The 19,272-nt window shown below is 37.2% G+C and overlaps 1 protein-coding gene across 3 annotated transcripts in view; it reads right to left on the bottom strand.

Annotated features, from left to right (window-relative positions):
* Positions 1–380: 380 nt before the first annotated feature.
* The window catches only part of BTAF1 (B-TFIID TATA-box binding protein associated factor 1), a 53,088-nt gene continuing 34,196 nt past the window's right edge, over positions 381–19,272 (bottom strand). For all 3 annotated transcript variants that reach the window (XM_086467446.1, XM_086467447.1, XM_086467448.1), the window contains 20 exons: positions 18,983–19,186; positions 16,431–16,857; positions 15,213–15,403; positions 14,085–14,238; positions 13,885–13,994; positions 11,642–11,843; positions 11,073–11,221; positions 8,425–8,577; positions 7,806–7,927; positions 7,436–7,603; positions 7,172–7,249; positions 6,962–7,091; positions 6,188–6,329; positions 5,899–6,029; positions 5,330–5,455; positions 4,420–4,572; positions 3,604–3,815; positions 3,311–3,470; positions 2,532–2,702; positions 381–2,298 (listed from right to left, as the gene is read on the bottom strand). In XM_086467446.1, coding sequence (XP_086323572.1) covers positions 2,152–2,298; positions 2,532–2,702; positions 3,311–3,470; positions 3,604–3,815; positions 4,420–4,572; positions 5,330–5,455; positions 5,899–6,029; positions 6,188–6,329; positions 6,962–7,091; positions 7,172–7,249; positions 7,436–7,603; positions 7,806–7,927; positions 8,425–8,577; positions 11,073–11,221; positions 11,642–11,843; positions 13,885–13,994; positions 14,085–14,238; positions 15,213–15,403; positions 16,431–16,857; positions 18,983–19,186 — 3,330 coding nt within the window. In that variant the 3' untranslated portion in view covers positions 381–2,151. The remainder of the gene's footprint in view (positions 2,299–2,531; positions 2,703–3,310; positions 3,471–3,603; positions 3,816–4,419; positions 4,573–5,329; positions 5,456–5,898; positions 6,030–6,187; positions 6,330–6,961; positions 7,092–7,171; positions 7,250–7,435; positions 7,604–7,805; positions 7,928–8,424; positions 8,578–11,072; positions 11,222–11,641; positions 11,844–13,884; positions 13,995–14,084; positions 14,239–15,212; positions 15,404–16,430; positions 16,858–18,982; positions 19,187–19,272) is intronic.

Raw genomic sequence — 19,272 nt, 5'->3', positions numbered from 1 at the left:
TCTTAGTTAAATATTTAAGGTAACAACTAAAAGTGGGGTTTTTTTGGGGGTTGGTTGTTTTTTTTTTTTTTTTTAGTTTTTTTTTAATACAGTTAGTGCAGTGTTCCTGCTTTGAAAGCATTAATTCACAGAACACTAAGATCAGTCGACACATGCAATAATCTTGAAACAATTATTCTAGGTCCTGTTCCCCTCCCTTCTCCAGGTGCAGGAGTCTTTTTGAAGCCATATCCAAGAAAACAATCACTAAGAGCATTACGGTTGCGTAGCAACCTCAATGAGATAAATAAGTTTAAAGCAGTCCTTTGCTGTGTATTTCCTTCCCAACAGCAGCCAGTTTCCTAACACTGTAACTAATAAAACTCTTGAAGACAAACGTATGCATTGTTTTAAAACTAAATAAGAGGTTTCTTTATTCAAATTCTGTTATTTCTGGGCCCTATCACCAGATACCGCACCACGTTATCTTCAAGTACCCAGTATTCCAGCATTGTAAGTGGTCTGCACACAGAACACCAAGCCCCACATTGTTTCTCCCCCTTGCTTAGATTATCAGTTGAAAGCACAATAGAAATGAAGGTAGAAATGGACCAACACTAGTAAAGCTGTAATTTCCAAAAGCATTAGTTTTTTTACCTGGTCAGCTACAGTGAAAAAGCCTTTTCTACAGAAAAAAACCTAAACATGGACATATACAACATACAAGTTATATATTCCCAGTTTTGTTTATTTTCATGGAATGCTAATTTAGTTACAATATGGCAGTTCATAACTACTGAAATGTGACATTAATTCATCTCCAATGCTGCAGAACAGTCTTGATTTAATATATATTGTTTTAAAACAATCTTATTTTACATAGTTGAGGTCTCTGGTGGTTTTTAAGCTCTGATGCTTAAGCACACAGCAAGCTACAAACCTTAGGCTTTATATTTATACATATATTCTATGTATTCAGACAACTGCTGTAAGTTATCTATAATTTAATATTTATAAAAAGTGCATGTACTGGTACATATGCACATCTAGAAACACACTTTTACTACTGCCTCCCTTTTATAAAAAGCTGTGTAACATACAGCCGTATTATTCTCACTCATTGCTATTAAAGTCCTTTACTATCTTTGTTACACAATTTCAACTATTCAATTCCCTCAAACTGAACGTAGATATTTCTATGTGTATTTTCTCCTAAAGAAAAAAAGTCCTCCCTATTCCTTTAAGAAGCTTTAAATCATGCATCAGTTTAGTAAACAGTCACCTTAGCATGGATTTTAGAATCCTCGACAGTGTAAAATCTACTTCTGGAAAATGTCTGTATATTTAATTTCTTCTTTTAGTTACAAAAAATATATAGGATTGAAACATACTGAATACATGCATCTCTCAAAGTGGCTATATTCTAGCCTTATAGATAAATTAAAAAAGTACACCCCTGCTAATAGGATGCAAACATGGCCTCAAATAGGCCATTACCTGTATTTAATATAGCTCATTGCATTAAAAAGTTCAAGTCAGCTGTTCTCTCAAGATGGTGTCAAAAGACTGAAGAGCATAATATATTTATACTCAGTATATGAAGGTGGGTGCACATACTTTGAGCCCTTTAATTATTCAATACTTTCAAGGCTCCTAGGCTTTGCCTCTGGTGATATAAGTCCTGAAATGATCTGAATAAAAGTTTAAGTTCAAAATCGTTTAATACAGCATAAAAGCAAGTTGTGTTTAAAAGAAACATGTACACTGAACAACCTGAAGTACTCAAACAACTGTACAAAACTATTATAGATACAGAAAGAAATAATGGTGGACTTAACTTCAAACAGAAGTAACGCTTGTTAACATATGTAAAAACTTGCTTTGCTTTATTCTTCTACCAAGTAAGAATTTGCAGCTGTTCAGAACAAGTAAAATTCAAACCACCTCACAATGTTTACATTTAAAGTTCTTTTATACAGTGCAAACGTTTAAGACAGAGTAACTCCCCAGTGAAACAGGTGGCACTACTCAGTGCCAGTCTTTTGAAGATTCTTCTTTCAATAAGTCTATTTACAATTAAGCTAAAGGTTCACTATATATGCTTTGAAGTTTGCTGAATATCAGCAGAAAAACACGTGAACTAGCAGCAGTTGTATTATGAATATATGATGGTTACTTTAATGAATGCATAAAGTTCTCAAGACTGTATTCAGTGTCATACTGTTCTTGATCCCATAGTTCTCCAAGGTTTTCGAGTACTGATTTCATAGATGCTTTCCCAGAAGAGGTAGAGGTATCTGCTTTTTCAGTTTTTCCATCCTTCACAAAAAAAAATCAATTAGTGTACAGACTAATGTTTTCAGAATATACTAGATTCTTTGAGTTTGAGGATTCTTTTGCAGAAATATCACTTCCTCCTGTTTTTCAGAGAGCTGTCTACTATTCATCATTCAACTTCAGGTGTTTGTGTGATTACATTTTACATTTCAAAGCAAGGCTTTTCCCTAAGCTTACTGTATTTTTGGTAGGTATTTGTAAAAATGGCTCTTTACCTTGTCAAGAGTGAACAGATCAAGAAGCTGTTCTGTTCCCATGCTCTGTAGGCTTGTGTTTTCTTGGCTAATCACTGTGTTTGCAATGCTCATTTTGAACTTTTGGAGACCCATTATCTTCTCCTCCAGAGTTCCCCTGGTTATCAGGCGATATACATTAACAACACGTTTCTAAAGGAAAAAAAAAGCAGACACTTAGCTAAAAAATATCATCTTAAGTATCCAAGAAAGCATTAGCTTTTAGTATTCATCACAGACAGTCTCAAAGCAGTTTGGCTTGGAGTTACCCTTCAGTACTGTACTCAGTAAGTCTGACTGAGGAGACTGAAAAGAATGAGACTATGCCAGCATATAGCAGAGGCACCTGCGACTGCATCTGTGCTCAGGAAGTGAAGAATTCACTGCTCTTTACAGCTGTAGAGGGCAAGAACAGCAGTCACTCTTTCCCTGTCCAGGCACCAGAGAAGGACAACCTGGAGGGGGCTTCCCTTCAGTTCCTTGGTTGTCTCAGTTGCATCTCTCCCTCCACTGAAGGGCGATTCTTCCCTGGCCTCCCCTCAGCAGCTCAGGAAGTACAGAAGAGAAGGTGTAGCAAGCTGGGAATACGGTAAGAAAGTACACACTTCAACATCTGGCGTGTTTGCAAGGAAGCAGCGTGAGTGGAAGCTTGATGGACACCGCCAGGCATCACCTTTATTATATGCCTCAACCTTATCCAAACTTGAAGAAACGGGAGTTCAGCAAAGCAAAAAAAACTTATGGGAAATTAAGTTTTTCACCTGCCCAATGCGATGCGCCCGATCCATGGCTTGCAGGTCTCTCATTGGGTTCCAGTCATGTTCCACAAACACTACTGTATCAGCCCCTGTCAAGTTAAGCCCCAATCCACCAACATGAGTGGTGAGCAAAAGAACATCTATAGATGGGTCGTTATTAAACCTGCATACAAAAAAAGATAAGCATGGTAAGTTTCACTTAAATAATGAATTTATGCTTTGAGGCTGACAAAAGAATATAAATAATACAGTTCATTACAGTTGGCCTCATACTGGTTATGAAGCGATACGCTTACCGTGAAACAATGGAATGCCTCTGACCAGCAGGTATGCTGCCATCTAGTCGTAAGTAAGTAACTGAAGGTAACTGCGGTCTGAGAAGGTCATGCTCCACTATATCCAGCATGCTTTTCAGTTGGCAGAAGATAAGCACCCTGTGCTGGGCCACAACAGCTTCTGTACCACTTTCTGAAGAACCACCATTCCCCAAACCGCAGTCTAGCAGCAGCTTAAAGTAAAAGAGCATTATCGTGTATGTTCAAAATGACAACAGACCTCGTGCAAATATTGACATTGATGGAGAATCAAAAGTAGAAATAAGAGAAACAATAAAGCTACAGAAGGAAGTTTGTACATAGCAGTCACTTAAGTGACATAACACAAAGTTTGGCTTCACTGTCAAACTATGAAAAATTTGAGTCAACAGAATAGTAATTTTCTTCATTTTGCTTTACTCACAGTAGAATATAAGTACATAATGCAACCTAACTTTATCAAGCTAACAGTCTCTATAATAAATAGCAGAAAAGTTTTCCTGTAACAAGAGGGACAGGACTAAGAAACAGAATAAAAGTCAGGTTTTTGACAAGGCAGCAAAAATTACGTAAACATCATCACCTTGAAGCAAACTTGCACTTCCCCCTCCCCCTTGAATTAACACGAAAAATAGTGCATATGCCTAAAAATGTCTTGTACTCTATTTCATGTGCTACTTCACTAGTGGTTTAGGATCAGTTTTCATACTGATGAAGTCTTTAACAAAACTTTCTGAATGGTAACATCGGCAGAGACATGTTTAGGAAATCTAAGGCACAACGTGCAAGTCTACTTACTTGTTTTAAAGCAGACAGCTTTGGTGCATGTTGGATATCTCGAAGGGATGAATTATGAGCTGCAAGTTGCTCTGTAATTCTTTTATATTCTGGATGTTGTGCTGTTAACACCAATGCTGGATGGTTGCATAGCTTCCGTAAGTATTGCAATGCCTTTATTTAGGAAATGAAGTTCAAAGAAATGGTTAACAACATCATAGTTACAGGAAAAGGATGAACAAAACTGATTATAAGTATCAGGCCCACTCAGCCACACTCCGCAATTTGAACTTCAGGGTGTATTTTCATTAAAATAAAGTTCCATATTTATATTAAGAAAACCTGTATTCCAAACTGTATCCAGTAACCATTACGTGCATAATGATCTTTGTTCCTGTTGCAGGAACAGTGCAGAGATTACAATTTCCCCACATCTTCGTGTGAGCACAGGGTAGAGTAGATGGGTTTGGGATTTGTGCAGAGCCTTCGAGAATTATTGTTTCCAAGTAGCCAAGACTTAACCTGCAATTCTGTAATACCATCAAACTGCATAAATTCAGCTCTAACCTTAAGGAAGCTTTTTTGTTCATGTTTTAGAATCTTAATTTTGTAGTGTAACAACTGATCAGATCAAAATTAGTTCCCTCTTGCTTTGCACTTTTGGTAATCAGTTTTTAATTGAGAATAGTATCCAAGATTCACAAAATAGATGAACACATTAAAAAATTTATGACAGTTTTATATGACTTAAGACATAAAAAACAATTTAAGCATAATAGCTATACATCACAGTACAGGCAATCTGATCCAAAATCTAAATATTTTACTTAGATCATATGGCCATAAATGTACGTTAACTATGTTAATTATCATTTTTTATTAAACCTGGAAATACATTTAGCAGAATAAAAGTTACTGAAGAAATCCGTACCTGAAATACATGACCTGTAGCTTTAAGCTTTGGTTTTTCAGTTTCTTCATTCAGTGAAATTGAAGAAACTGTTTCATCAATATCACATTTGGCACGAGACTTGGCAAAATCTTCATAAAGCTGAACCTGTAGACCAGGGTCCAGGCAAAAGAATTAGTATGTTTTCCCCAACAGAATTAAGATAAACAGCCATTTTTAGAACTTAGAACTGAGTTAAAGTTCTGAATTATCATAAATCAAAAGAGCTACTTTATATGTAGCATGACATCAACATTAACAATGGAATCTCTTGCAATTTATTTTCTTTCAGCTTGGAAAGTATTCTTCAAAAAAATCTGCAGATGCCTAGATGTTGTTCTTGTAGAATGCTGCCAGAAATTAAGCTAAAGAAATCCCTATTGCAACTGGACTGAAATTAGTTTTTAAACAGGTACTAGAAAGCTTTTTAGTCCTGTGGTCTCAGGGGATGTAAGCGCTAACAGCAGATTGACCCAGGAATACAGAAGTAGTTCCTTTGTGGTCTTAACTGTGCGGAAAAAACTAGGCTCCCAGCAACTGTTTAAGCATACCTGTAGAGGACTGAGAATACAGTAATAATCTTGAATGATTTTGGGTGGAAGATCTTGCAGTACATCCTCTTTCATTCTCCTTAGCAGGAATGGCAGAACTTGGCGGTGCAGTGCTTCCATTGCAAGAACCCCTAGTGAAGGCAACAAACTAATTAAAACCCAAAAAATTTCAAAACATTCAGTACCGCACCCCGCAATTCTCTTATGTTGGAACTGACTGCACCTTCTCTTCTCACTAGCGGTTCTCATTTAAAGGAAGAAAAATCAAAATATAAGGTTTCATCCTTACCAGCCTCTTGTTCTCGACTGGAGCTTCGGGCATCTCTACTTGCCAGTATTGGTTTGCCGTAACGAGCTGCAAATTGGCGTTCAGTACCCAAAAATCCTGGCATAAGGAAGTCAAACAACGACCACAACTCTAAGACGTTGTTCTGAACATAAAAGAAACATTTGTTAAATTATTTAATTGTTACAAGTCATCAGAAGCATTTCCACACATATTTAACACTGCCTATAGAACACTACAAGTGTAACACTTCAACATACTTTGGAGCTCCTGGAACTTGCTGGCTCTTTCATCGACCTAAGTCACAGGAAGACCTGTACACACACTTTAAGATATTTGTCTGGAAAACAAAACCCAGGAGACGCCAGCGGTCTTAGTCCTGGATGAGACAGATACTCCACAGACAAGTCATTAGGACAAAGCCCAAAATCTGGAGTTCTCAGACCTGAATTTCTTGCTAATTTCATTAGAGGTGTAAGCAAATGCTCTCTTCCCTTCCCTGCCTGCTACTTAAAGAACAAGTGGTAAAGAAAGTCTCGTTGCTAGCTTTTGAGCCCCATTAGTAGTACTGTCGATCCTACACTCATTCCCCTATACATGGGTATACTACAAAAAGAAAAAGATGTCGTTTCAAGCATTTAGCAATGAAAGGCTTTTTTTACAATGTACACTTTGAACAAGACGACTGACAAAAAGCACAATAAACCAGACTGCAGTCTTCTTTTTCTTGCTTTCTATTACCTACCCAAGTCCTTTGGAAAAAAGAAAACCAGTTACCTGGATTGGTGTCCCAGAAAGAATTATCCTGTAATTGGCAGTCAGCTGTTTTACTGCTTTTGACAGCTTTGTTTTTCCATTTTTTATTACATGGCCTTCATCAAGAATGCAGTAATTAAATTTAATATTTCTAGAAAAGAAGAACACAGACTTATGTAGCATTTAGAATTCTAAGCTACTGAAAACCTCAAAAACCAAACCAATTCTTACCTGAAGAAGTCAATGTCATTTCTTACAACATCATATGAAGCCACTATGAGATTGTGTCTTTTCACCTGGTGTTGTAATCTTAAGAAAAAAAAGAGATTATAACTAAAGCATTCCTTACATATGTTATTATTTCAGCCTTTAAAGGTACCATCACAAGCTTTACCATGCCCACAAACTATGCTTCAATAGTAACAGTAAAGTGAATTGCAAAATTCTGTGTATGGTATTTTACTCTACCCAAGTCACAAATACAAAATACATTACCTTGCTCTCTCAGTAGGAGGTCCTGTATAGTGCAAAGGATTAAGATATTCTTTTGAGCAGAATTTGCCCACTTCATCCACCCAGTGTCCTGTGAGTGTAGGAGGGCACACCACCAAGGAGGGAAGAGGAACACTGTCCACCAGTTTCGTTCTTGCATATTCCTGAGCCCTTGAAGAATATCAACACAAGTTTGAAAAAAAAAATAGTTTTTCACAGAATAGTTGAGGTTGGAAGGGACATCTGGAGGTCAACTGGTCCAATCCCCCTGGTCAAGCAGTGCTACCTACAACTGGTTGCCCAGGACTATGTCCAGAGTCACTACCATAGACAAAACCTATCATTAAAGTCTTTGTTATTTGTTTAAGCTTACCTGAGGCAATGATCACCTGCAAGAATGCAAATGGATTGTAAAGTTTTTCCTAGGCCCATGTCATCACAAAGAATTCCATGAAGTTTGTATTTATTGAGAAACGCCAGCCAGTTCACTCCATCCTGAAACCAGAAAATAGAGAGAGTGCCTTGTAAGTAAAAACTGGCTTTTGGCTAGTTCAAACGTCTGTATTTTCATCCATCACTACCAAACTATGAGTTTGGGTCCCCACCATAAATGCACCCACTACAGCCCACTCACTCAAAGCAGAGGGGAATAAAGGGAGAAACATAAGCAGCCAAACAGTACAACAAGGCCTGGCTTTACAGTGGTGAGCTGCCACCGTCAGTCTACGCGAGGCACAGTCCATTGGCCATTCCTTGAGAAAAATGACAGAATCCAGAGAGGGGGAAAAATATCACTGAAAGAAAACCAGTATAAATGGCATGCATTACTTAATTTGTCCTTCCTTACCCAAGAGAGCAAGACACATACTGCACAGCTAAAAGTGAAACAAAAAACCCACAAGCAAAAGAATCCAACACCCAAACAACTTCTACCCTTCCATAAAATTGTATCAAACTGGAACTTACTGCTCTTAAAATAAAAAAGCTGTTACCTGCTGATATTTTCTGAGCTCTGCTTTGATTGGTACTGGAATTTTATAGTTTTCCAGTTTTTTTCCATCCAGTAATTGTTCCAGAAAGTGACGTTCTTTAGCTTTCATTCGGATTAATTCTTCAGACATGTTTGGTGGATCTGGTATACCAGCCTAGGACAATGTTTTTAAAGCAGCAATGTAAGGGCTACAGTACACAGACAATAATAAAACCTCACACTAGCTTAGACATTTTAAACAAACAGATCTGCAGTCTTCTCAATTGTATAAATCCAAACTCAGTGCTACACTCATTTGATTTCCATGCAGATCAAGTTATCCAGGGTTCTGCCCCAAAGGACACACTGAAAAGCTCAACACAATCACACAGAAGAGGGGAAATCCTGGTCATGCTTGTAAGATTTTACAAAGACTGAGCTATTCTGCCACTAATCAGAGAGTTTCTCTCACTGGCTAGCATATCCTTTGACACCCATCTCTCCTTAGCTACAATCCATCATCCAAAGTTTTTCTTCCTACAGATGTTAGTAGAATTAGATCTAAAGTGATACTGAAATCCACAGGATGAATTCAAGCAATTGGAAACTATCAGGAAGAAGAAAAACTCCTCCAAGTTTGTAGCAGCAGACCTTGGCTTCCTAGGTACTTCCTAGGTACAGAAGCCCTAAGAAGCTATCTTGGGACCAAACATGCTCAAGACATTCTCGCTTGCTAATAATATATAGTAGCAAAATGCACTGGTATCTTCCCTCATCACTTCTGTCATCCCAGTTTTCTGGATGACCTCCATCTTTAGTTAGCTTTACTTCAAAATCCCTGTTACTAACCACTTAGAGAAGGCTCCTGGCTGAGAAGAAAAACCCTTATTCAAATAATTCCATCATGTATGTGGTTAATAAGGAAGGGGGAAAACCAACCCAGAGTTCATGTTAGAAGTGCTCCAATAAGGTATTTAAGCACATACACACAGACAACAGTCTACTTGTTCAATTACCTTCCCTTCTAAAAGAGCACATCTGAAGTGTGAATACCATGCCAGTTAACTTGGTTCTAGTATATGGCCAACTTGCAGCATGACCGCTTACCAATAAAACAGGACAGATTAAGTTGAACCACGTATCTTACAATCCTTCTCTCAGTCTTATTTTCATTTTTATTGAATGAATAATGAAATTGAGAATAAAAATAGAGGAAAACGAGCATAGCTAAGTTCTCCCAACTCATTTACTGCTATTGTTTTCAATTCCTCACAATTAGAAACCAACACAAAAAATACCAATTAGAAACTCCAAGCTTATTCAGACCTCCACCGCTTATCCAGCAGCTGAATTCAGGTCTTGTTTTTTTAGGCAGTATATAAAATGGTAGCAATAAACACAAAAGACTAGATAAACTCTTAATTTTGTTACAGAACTGTAAGTCATGCTTCAGAGACATGAAATTGAAAGAGTGGAAAGTTTGGCTTTTTTTTAAACTATAACTACTGAAAGCTGTAAGAGTTTGTCTTATGAAATACCTGCAAGACTATCCTAAAAAGTCTTCCCATTTAAAAATGTGAAACCTTATCCATAAAACACCACTCTAAGTTTTTTCAGACAAAGCATGTGTGAAACTTTGTCTGTGAAAACTTGATAGTAAAGTTATTTCAATCTCAAAAAAGTACTCCTTAATAAAATATTGCCCCATAAAACATTTATTTCCCTAGTCCCTATCAAATCCACCCCATCTACCACCTCCAGAATTTAATTCAATGACAGAAATTAACTTCTTTGCTCACTTTCAACTCTTTCAACATTTCAGTGTAAGCATACAGGAAGTAAGTGTTCCATTTAAGGCAGACTGCTAGTTATCAGATTCTAATGTTCTATTATGCTAAATTAAACACTGAGATAATAAAAGATACTAAATCCATAAACCCATTAAATTGACAATTTGTTTTTTCCATTAGAAACATGCAAACAAATTCTGAACTGTCTTCTATTACCATCTGGTGGTGAAAAGAAGTTACTTCGAAGCCACGTAGTCCTTGAAGTGCAATATTAGAAAGTGTCTGAGCTATGCGAGTTGTAGTAGGAGTGAAAAACTGAAGCAAATCTGTGCTGATTAAACACTACTGGATCATAATACATGTAATATTTTGCCCAAAACTGTAGGGTGGGGCTTTTCAATATTAAGAACTAGGAATAAGTAACTGTACTCATCTCCACACTAGTTCTATTACTGCTACTTAATTTTTTCCTTTTAAATCAGTACTGCTTTTTTTATGCCTTCCTCTTGATCACATACACAACACCACATACCTAGGGAGAGCATACGTTTAACTCCTAAGACTTCTGAGCCACAACTAGCAAAAGCAGCATTGCACACAAAATTAATGAATGTACACTTTCACTTCATGTACACAGCTGAAGTGACTTTCTTATAAAGAGAAAATTACTTTAACATTCATTTAGAAAATTACTAACAAAGGGTCTGATTTTACACATTTTACATTACAAAGAACATTCCTTCAGTTATCTGATATGGACTCAACACCTATAAAAAGTTACTTATTCAGTGTTTAGTAAGTCAGAAGCTTGAACTTTGTGTCTGGTGAAAAGATGGATACAGAATAGCTCACATTCAGTATACTTACAACTTGAGCTTACCTCCAGAGGCATTAGTCTAATTAGTGTTGCAAAGCACTGAGTAGCCATAAAACGTACACTGTTTGTCTGATCACTCATTCTACCCAGAACTGGAACCACTAGAAGAACAATGTATGGAACAATACCAACATCCAGCTGCTCCATTACACCTGGATCAGTTATTAAGGAAATAGTTTTTACCAGATCAGGATTGTCTGACATCAACACACACCCAGCAGATTTCACACTCAGTAGGTAAGAGTCATTAATACAGTACATTCAGATGAACAAGACTTCTACTAACAAAGCAATGGGGTGGGCAGGGGGAAGTCAGTCTGATCTACCCAGTTACATTTAGCCCAGTGAATTCTATGGTTTGAGAAACTGAATTATCTCCACCAAAACTTCATTTGATAGATAAAATAAAGGCAATGGAAATTAAAGTTTCCTCTATTTCTTGTCTACAGGAGGAAAATAGCATAACATTTTATTTCATTCCTCCTCCCATTTTTTCAGGCAACAGGTTTTGTTCCCCCAAATTATGCAACTGCAAAGAAGTTCTACATTTTTGAATACTCAAGCAAGGATACATGCAAGTGCTTCAATTGCGCCTTCTTGTTTGGTGTTGTCATCTATTGCTCCCAACCATGGCAGAACTTTCTCTAGAAAGATATTCATTGTTTCCATGGTAGCTATTTTGCTCATAACACCTACACAACGAGCAGCCATGTGTCTCACTGCAGTGCTGGGATGTTGAAGGCACATGTAAAGATGAGGCAAATGCTGTATCAACTGAATAGAAGAAAAGGGTGGGGAAAAGGGTTAATATGAATTATAAACAAATTACTGAACTAGTTTGAAGTAAACAGTCTTTTTAAGTCACTATTGGCTCCCAAAGAATACTTGAAATGGCTCCTTCACAAGATCTAATTGTTTAGAAGTGAAAAATTGTTTCCGAAGAAAAAGACAACTGAACTTTGAACAAGTATTATTCCCCAATACAGCTGAAATTCAGAGTAACAAAATATTTAGGGTTTTAGTCAAAATAAAAATTAAAGAAGCCCTTGATAATTACAGAACTATTTCACACTGGAAAAATACAGTACAAAGTACTCAAATTTTTATAAAAAAGAAGAATTATTGCTTAAATATGAATATATAAAGAATTCCTTCCAGCTAGCAAATTTGTCCTAGGCTCATCTCATTCATGTTCAGGCAGATGAATTATCCATATGAGGAGTCTCACTAACTCTGTGTGACCAGACAGAGACCCAGAAGGTAATTCACATCTTCTCAAGGGTACCTGTGTACATACATGTCTTTTTCATCAGCACAAATAAATGTGTGTGTCAGATATCTTAAAACAGATGGTCAGGTTTTTCCTAGCATGGAAGTCCCTAAGTATTAGCTTTGATTAACCAATTCCACCATCTTTGACTTTATAGGATTTTTGGTTTGGTTTGTTTTGAAACCTGTATACAGTGTTAGCACCCCCAAAACCAATCTACACATTAACCACACACTATATATATGTGTATATATATAAAACATATATATGAAAAAAATCTTTCCATGTCATATGCTAATTTCACTCAAAATCATTCAGTATTTATTAAAATAGATAAGAAACAATTCCATATGTTCCATATCAATCTTCTCCATCTGCTCAGAATTCTACAGCCGTTCCTTATGTCCATCCTTTCCCATCATAGCCTTTCCAGACAGAGTTCTGGCCTACTTATTCCTTGCACGGGAGCCTTTTCATATATTTTTATCATCTTGTTGCCTTTCTCCATGCCTCTTCCAGTGCAACTATATTTATTCTGAAATATAGTACTGCAGACAGGCTAGTATGAAATTTGTGTTCAGATGCAGGCCTAATGATGACTTTCTTGTTCTGTTTCTGTCTTAACTTTCTGCTGGCTTTTTTTAACCAGTGTTTTACTTTCAGCTGATACTTTCACAGAAACAGCCTAACTCCAGGATCTCTCTCCTGAGTAGAAACAGTCAGTTCAGAGCCTACTACTGCATGTAAGTTGTTAAGTCTTGTTACACTGAGTGGTGGGGAAAAATAAATAATTAAAAAAATTAATCAATCAAATCCAGTCTACTTGGGGGTAAACTGGTCTCCATAATTTTTGCATTCCCTGCACAGGGAACCTTTCTGACAACCTTCAGCCTCTTAGACAGTAGTCAGGCAGGGCAGTGAACTGTGCAGACTTTATTACTACACTTCCCCCCTCAACTCAGGCCACACAAACTACATGTCAGTCTATTAGAAGTCAACCCATTTCAGTCAGTCACATAATGCAGTATAACAGCATTTTTATCTGTACTTCAATAACAAAGAGAAGGCATCACATTATCAGCCTGTTCTCCAGGTTTGGGAAATCTGTAATCAGAATAAACCAGAGCTGAGGTGCTCATTTCAACGTTACACAATACCATAAATATTATTGTAACTCAAACTTTGGACACAATCTTGTTTGGGCATCCAGAAAAGGGTAGGCTGAGACTAAATTATAGGCAGGAGTTTGCTTTTGTGGTTCATTGTACAACCTGCATAAACAAATACAGAATTTAACATCCTACAGGACACAGGGAAAAAACAGCTTTAAAACATATAACTGCTGAAGACAGAAAAATGCTTTCTTCAGTTTATCAAGACTAGCACACAGGACTTGGAGAACAGGCAGGCTAGCAAGTGAGTAAAACCACCGTTTAGCAAAATTAGAAAGCTATCTAAAAAGAAGCCTTAAAAACAAAGATTTAAAACAGTGGCAATGAACAGACTGAATTGCTTCATACAAAAGCTGCTTTGGAATATGATTACCAGAGGATGTAGCTGAGTATCCATTGAAGCTGCTGTTGTTTCAAAAACCTGCAAAGAATTTACTAGCTCCTGGGCAGGAGCATCTCCTTTTTCCAGTAAGGACTTTCGGTCTGTTAAAAAGAGAAAAAGTGTTTAGTTTAAGACTGACATACTGCCCCTAGCCTACCAGCCCTCCCAGCTTAAACCAGAAGTGTAATTACCAAAATCATTTATGTGAACGTTGTTCCTTAATGAACCAACCATAGCATCCCAAAGATGTGGCAATCCTGTCGCCATTTCAGCACCAAAATGTTTAGCTATAGTAGATAAGGCAAATTCAGCTCCTCTTCTCTGTACAACATATGGTTTCTGAGCCTAGAATTAAACAATTTAACAAGGTATTGAGGACAGATACATTTAAGAATAACAATTATTTCAAGGAGGCTCCCACTGTTATATAGGCATGCAATTCTGACTGTGTCTATAGCTACCTGCAACGCATTTGCTGGTTGAGTTTTTGACTTAATATATATAATATATTATTACATTAATACGTAAGTATATTAAGTTATATACACGTAAAAAATGAAAATCTTTTATAGGAGATTATTTAAATCCTATAAATTTGGGGATTTGGCTTTTGCCAACACAGGCACAGCAAGAGGTTTTCCAACCGGCTGCAGTTACAGAACCTCAGATATTGCCAATAGAGGGACACTGAGAACAGCAACATGCTAGCAAAATTTCTCGAAAGCAATATCCGATTTGTTATTAAGCCCTTTCTCTTGCTCCCACCCTCTTCAGAAAGTGGAACTGGCAAAAATCACTAACAAGAACCAAATCCACAATACTGTTTAGGAATCACAGTCCTGACTCTGATCTTATTAAAACACGCTGAAATTTTACATGAATAAAACAGTAACAACACAAATTTAGCATATCAAGTGTGAAAGTCACATGTACATTCTAAAGCCAGTCATATTTCAAATACCATTTTTAGTGCTTCAGAGTATCCATTGTTCATCCAGATGACCAACACTAACATGGGTAACAGGACACAACCACAGCACAAATCTGTGGAAATCTATCTGCACGGATTTATATTGAGATATTCATGTTCTGTACTAGATGTAAAATATTTCATGAGCTATTTTCTTAATGACACTCTGAAGATTTAAAACATCATCCTCATCAATGAGCACATGCTGCTTGTGTCACAAGTTTTTACATCAACTCAGTTCTCTTATGAAAAGATCTTGGACATCCCTGTAGTGCTATCGACACTAGTGAATTCAAAGTAACAGAAGGGGTGGATGTACAAGTTGCAAATCTAAGTTTTTGAAATTTACCTCATCAAGTTCTGTAGGAATGCTTCCACTACTGCCAGTGGGGAGATCCACAATTGGGGCTTTTGGAGCTTTTGGAGTAGGACCTCGACGACTTGTGATGGCAAAAGCAGCTTTCTGATGTCTGTACAATGTAATTATTCCCCTGTGTTTAGTAACTGTATGATGCATCCCATCTTTATCAGAGTTGGGCCCTAAAGGAAAAGGGAGAACAGCCAACAACAATTTAAGCTGTGGTTTAAAACGTAGGTGGAAGTGACAGCTACCTACAAGTCATCTGCAGATCTTAATGTGCTTTAAAAAAAGCCCACACAAGTGCCATCATTCTCAAGGATGCTTTAAGAGCACATTACAGACTCGGCATGAAAATCTAAGTGCGCAAACTGCCACATAAATTCCTATTCAGCAGGAAACAGAGGTAACAAAACTACAGTCAAATAAAAAGTTTCCAAAGGTTTTTTTTTATATAAAACAACACATTATGTTCTAAAATTTAAGCTTACGTTCTGTGTCTTTTACAAACAGTTCAAGACTTCTACCATGATACAACAGTAGACACCATCAGTATCTTTGGATTTGTTGATGTTTATTCATGCTAATCAGCTTAATCAGTTATGAGTAGTATTCTACTCTGACATGAAGGAAGACACATTCATTAAGTAAAACGTATAATGGTAAAACCTTGAAGCAAGTTAGAATCTTTAAGAGTATTAAGGTCTTAATTTGTGTTGTCCATTCAATCCATACATTTTTAGCAAGGGACAGTCATTTCAAGAAAATCCATGACTATAGTGTACACAGGATTATTTGTTCAATTTGAACACTGTCCTCTTCTTTTGCTACCTTGCTATTAGCCTATGGAACATGACACCAGTAAGACTTTTTTCTAACAGGCTACTCTAATTTCCATACTTATTCAACTTCACTGAAAAGCTTCATAACACATTTAAAAGAAATGTGATCATAAGTGAATAATAATTGAACAACAGTAAACAATTGAAAATTGGAACTAAGGTCTTTTATACATAAGTTTTCTGAAAACTATACACATGATTAGTTGCACAGAGCATGTGGTTTAAGATACCTAAATGAACTACCAATAAATTAAGACTCGGTTGCTGGCATTTTAAAAACACTGAAAACAATTCAAATACTCACTTTAACAGTTCAGAGACAAGCACAGACATATTTTAAGAATCCTGGCAATCTTAGAGAGCGTACCTTTTGAGTTTTCATGGCTACTCTGAGGCTGTGCAGGACATGCTGCTAGTGGAGTAAGATGTGGATCCACACAGAGGGAGTTGCAGAGATTTTTTATGATCTTTGAGTTGGGACAAGGAGACCTTGTTGTACACTGCTGAAGTAACTTTGCTATACATGAAGCCACATAGTTTTGTACAAGTGTATTCTCCTCTTTTTTGATAGCTTCCATCAAGGGCTTTATAACAGGATTCAGTTTTTCTGGAAGTTGCTGCAAGTTCACAACTGCACATGCAGCAAATGTATGGACTCGCAGATGCAACGCTTGCCATTCTTGATTTGTTTCTGTAACGGTCATTTGTACTTGTTGTCGTTTACTGTCCAACTGTTGTAGAATTTTAGGATTCAAAGTAAAGGATGATGTCACTTCATTGAAAACAGAAGTAACCTAATAAAAAGGAAGAAAAGAGTTACAAACGCTTCATTTACTGTAAAACAGGATATCCTCTGAAAACTGCGGTTTTCATGGCAGAACATGAGTTATTTCACCAGGTATTGTCTCCATAGCAGGAAATGCTCCAAAATGTAGCTTCTGGAATCTTGAACTGCAGCTCAAGGGGAAAAATCAGGCATATGAACATTTCAAGTCTAGATTCCCAAAGCTAAAAAAGGAGTTTACATACTCCTCCAAATTTAGGTTGTCCTGTATCTGTCAGATATATCCAGATATTCTAGCATATGTAAGCATGTGACAGGTAAGCAAAGGCGAATACGCTATAAGTACAAGAAGCCAGAAAGGATGTGCAAGGTCCTGTGCACGAAAAAGTTGTTTCTAAGCTGATTTTCTTATGAGGAAAGAGACCAGAATAAACATCTAAGGAAAAAGTCAGCACAACACAGCAGTTGCAGGACTTGCCATATGCCTCCCCCCCTCCCCAATCAGCTGACAATTGTTGCTCAAATCTTTCCCAGGAAACAGATTAAAAGCAACATGGAATCATGGAAATACTGAACTTATTCTACTGATATGATATTTAGGCTCCTAAGTACAGGAAAGATGACAGGTGTTGAGAGGGTTAGTCTGAAAGGTTTTTTTGTTGGTGGGTTTTGTGGGGGGTTTTTTTTGCCTTTTAAATGTTCAGGTCAAGTCTTTCAACTATCAGAATTTTACTGCTTCATTCTGTAGATAGCTCAGGTTCTAATCCACGTGACCTAGATGACAGGAATGACCAAAGGATGCAAAAAATACGAATAGCAAGGAGGAGCACAGGGTTTTTCCATCTATCTAATGCATGAAGACCAATATTACAATGCAGAGTAGGTCTGGTGTTTGCATTTCAAGAAAACTCGAGTAGAGAAAGGTGCAGAAGACAGCCATAGAAAATAACAAATAGCTATGGAACGAGGCTTCTAATTCAGCATGGGTATCTTTTGAAAAAAACAAGCATTGGTCAAGCAGCCCTATTACTAGGATTAAGAGTAAACAGCTGAGGTATATGAAAACTTCTTGAGGTATATGAAAACTTCTGTACTTCACAGACTACGAGCTCACACAATTCTATCTGGCTTTACCTTGGAAATTTGTTCAGTTTAGATGGTATCCATAATCAGACTGGCTGCCAAAATCCCCTCAGCCCATATACACAGTTATCTATAACTTTAAAGATACGTTGAAATTTCCAAGTCAAGCTACTGCTTATTACTACATAAACAGAATCATCTGAGAATTTCAAGATTCATCATGCTACAGCCATCATGGCCATAACTGTACAAACTTAAACCTTCTCTTACCCTTATCCTCAGCATCCCAGTTGCATACACAAACACATCCAGGATCCTAACCTCCCTCCTCCCCCATCCCAAGCTGTGACACATCCGTCACCATGCCTTCATCCCCCCAAGTCTACACACCCCTCCCAACTCAGTTCCCTTTTATTTTGCAGGCTCTCAAATCCACAATTTCTTCATTTACGTCCTACCTCATCCGTCCATACTCGTGTATCTCTCTGCTTAAGAGGCCAGTTTGAGGTTGAAAAATACACCTTTTAATTTGTTACACAACATAATCAGCTCTATCTTTGCTTACAAAGCTTTTCATGCCAAGAGCTACCTTTTATTAGCACATCTAACATTGATGTTTTCTGATTAAAAAATCCCAAAACAATTGAACAGCCAGAAAAAAAACCCACTTTAAAACACATGGTTTGGGGGTCTCAGGGGAGGTGGTCTAGAATTTAAACAGTTCATATACTAGTCTTTCGACAATGGTTTTGAAGGGGTTCCAGCCTGTTTTGCTTTCTTCTGTGTAGATTTCAGTAATGAATCTATATCTGGAATCAAATATTGACAATTTTTTCTCCTGTTAAGTATCTATCTTGCATTCTACTTGATTTTTGGCATAGACTGTAAACACTGCAGGGGAAGTGTTAAGTATCTATCATGTATCTCATGTCAACGGACGTGTGAAGTCACTACATTATTTCTGAAAGTTACTGTCCGTGCAGTAATTATGTTGAAGATGTATTTCAAGACAAGAATAGATTTGAAGGAAGGGCAGGCATGCCTCTACTCACCAGCTCATTAGCTTGATCTATTGTAAATACACTGCAGTTTACTCTGTTTCCAATGTCAATGTGTGCATCAGCTAACAATGAGATGAGTTGTTTACATTCATTCTGCATTCGTGTAAAAGGAACAGCAATTTCATCATAATAGAGATGTTCAGAAAGGACCCCAAGTAAACGAGGTTGCACACAAATGGCCACAGTTCTACACTCCTATAACAGAAAGAGACAATTTGTATTTGAGCAGTCACAATTTCTTCTGTTCAGTTTTGGGCACTAAACAGCATAACCTAGCTACA

Source organism: Leptosomus discolor, chromosome 6, assembly GCF_034619465.1.
Source record: "Leptosomus discolor isolate bLepDis1 chromosome 6, bLepDis1.hap2, whole genome shotgun sequence".
Lineage (NCBI taxonomy): Eukaryota > Metazoa > Chordata > Aves > Leptosomiformes > Leptosomidae > Leptosomus > Leptosomus discolor.
This window is presented reverse-complemented; position numbering and strand designations above follow the sequence as displayed.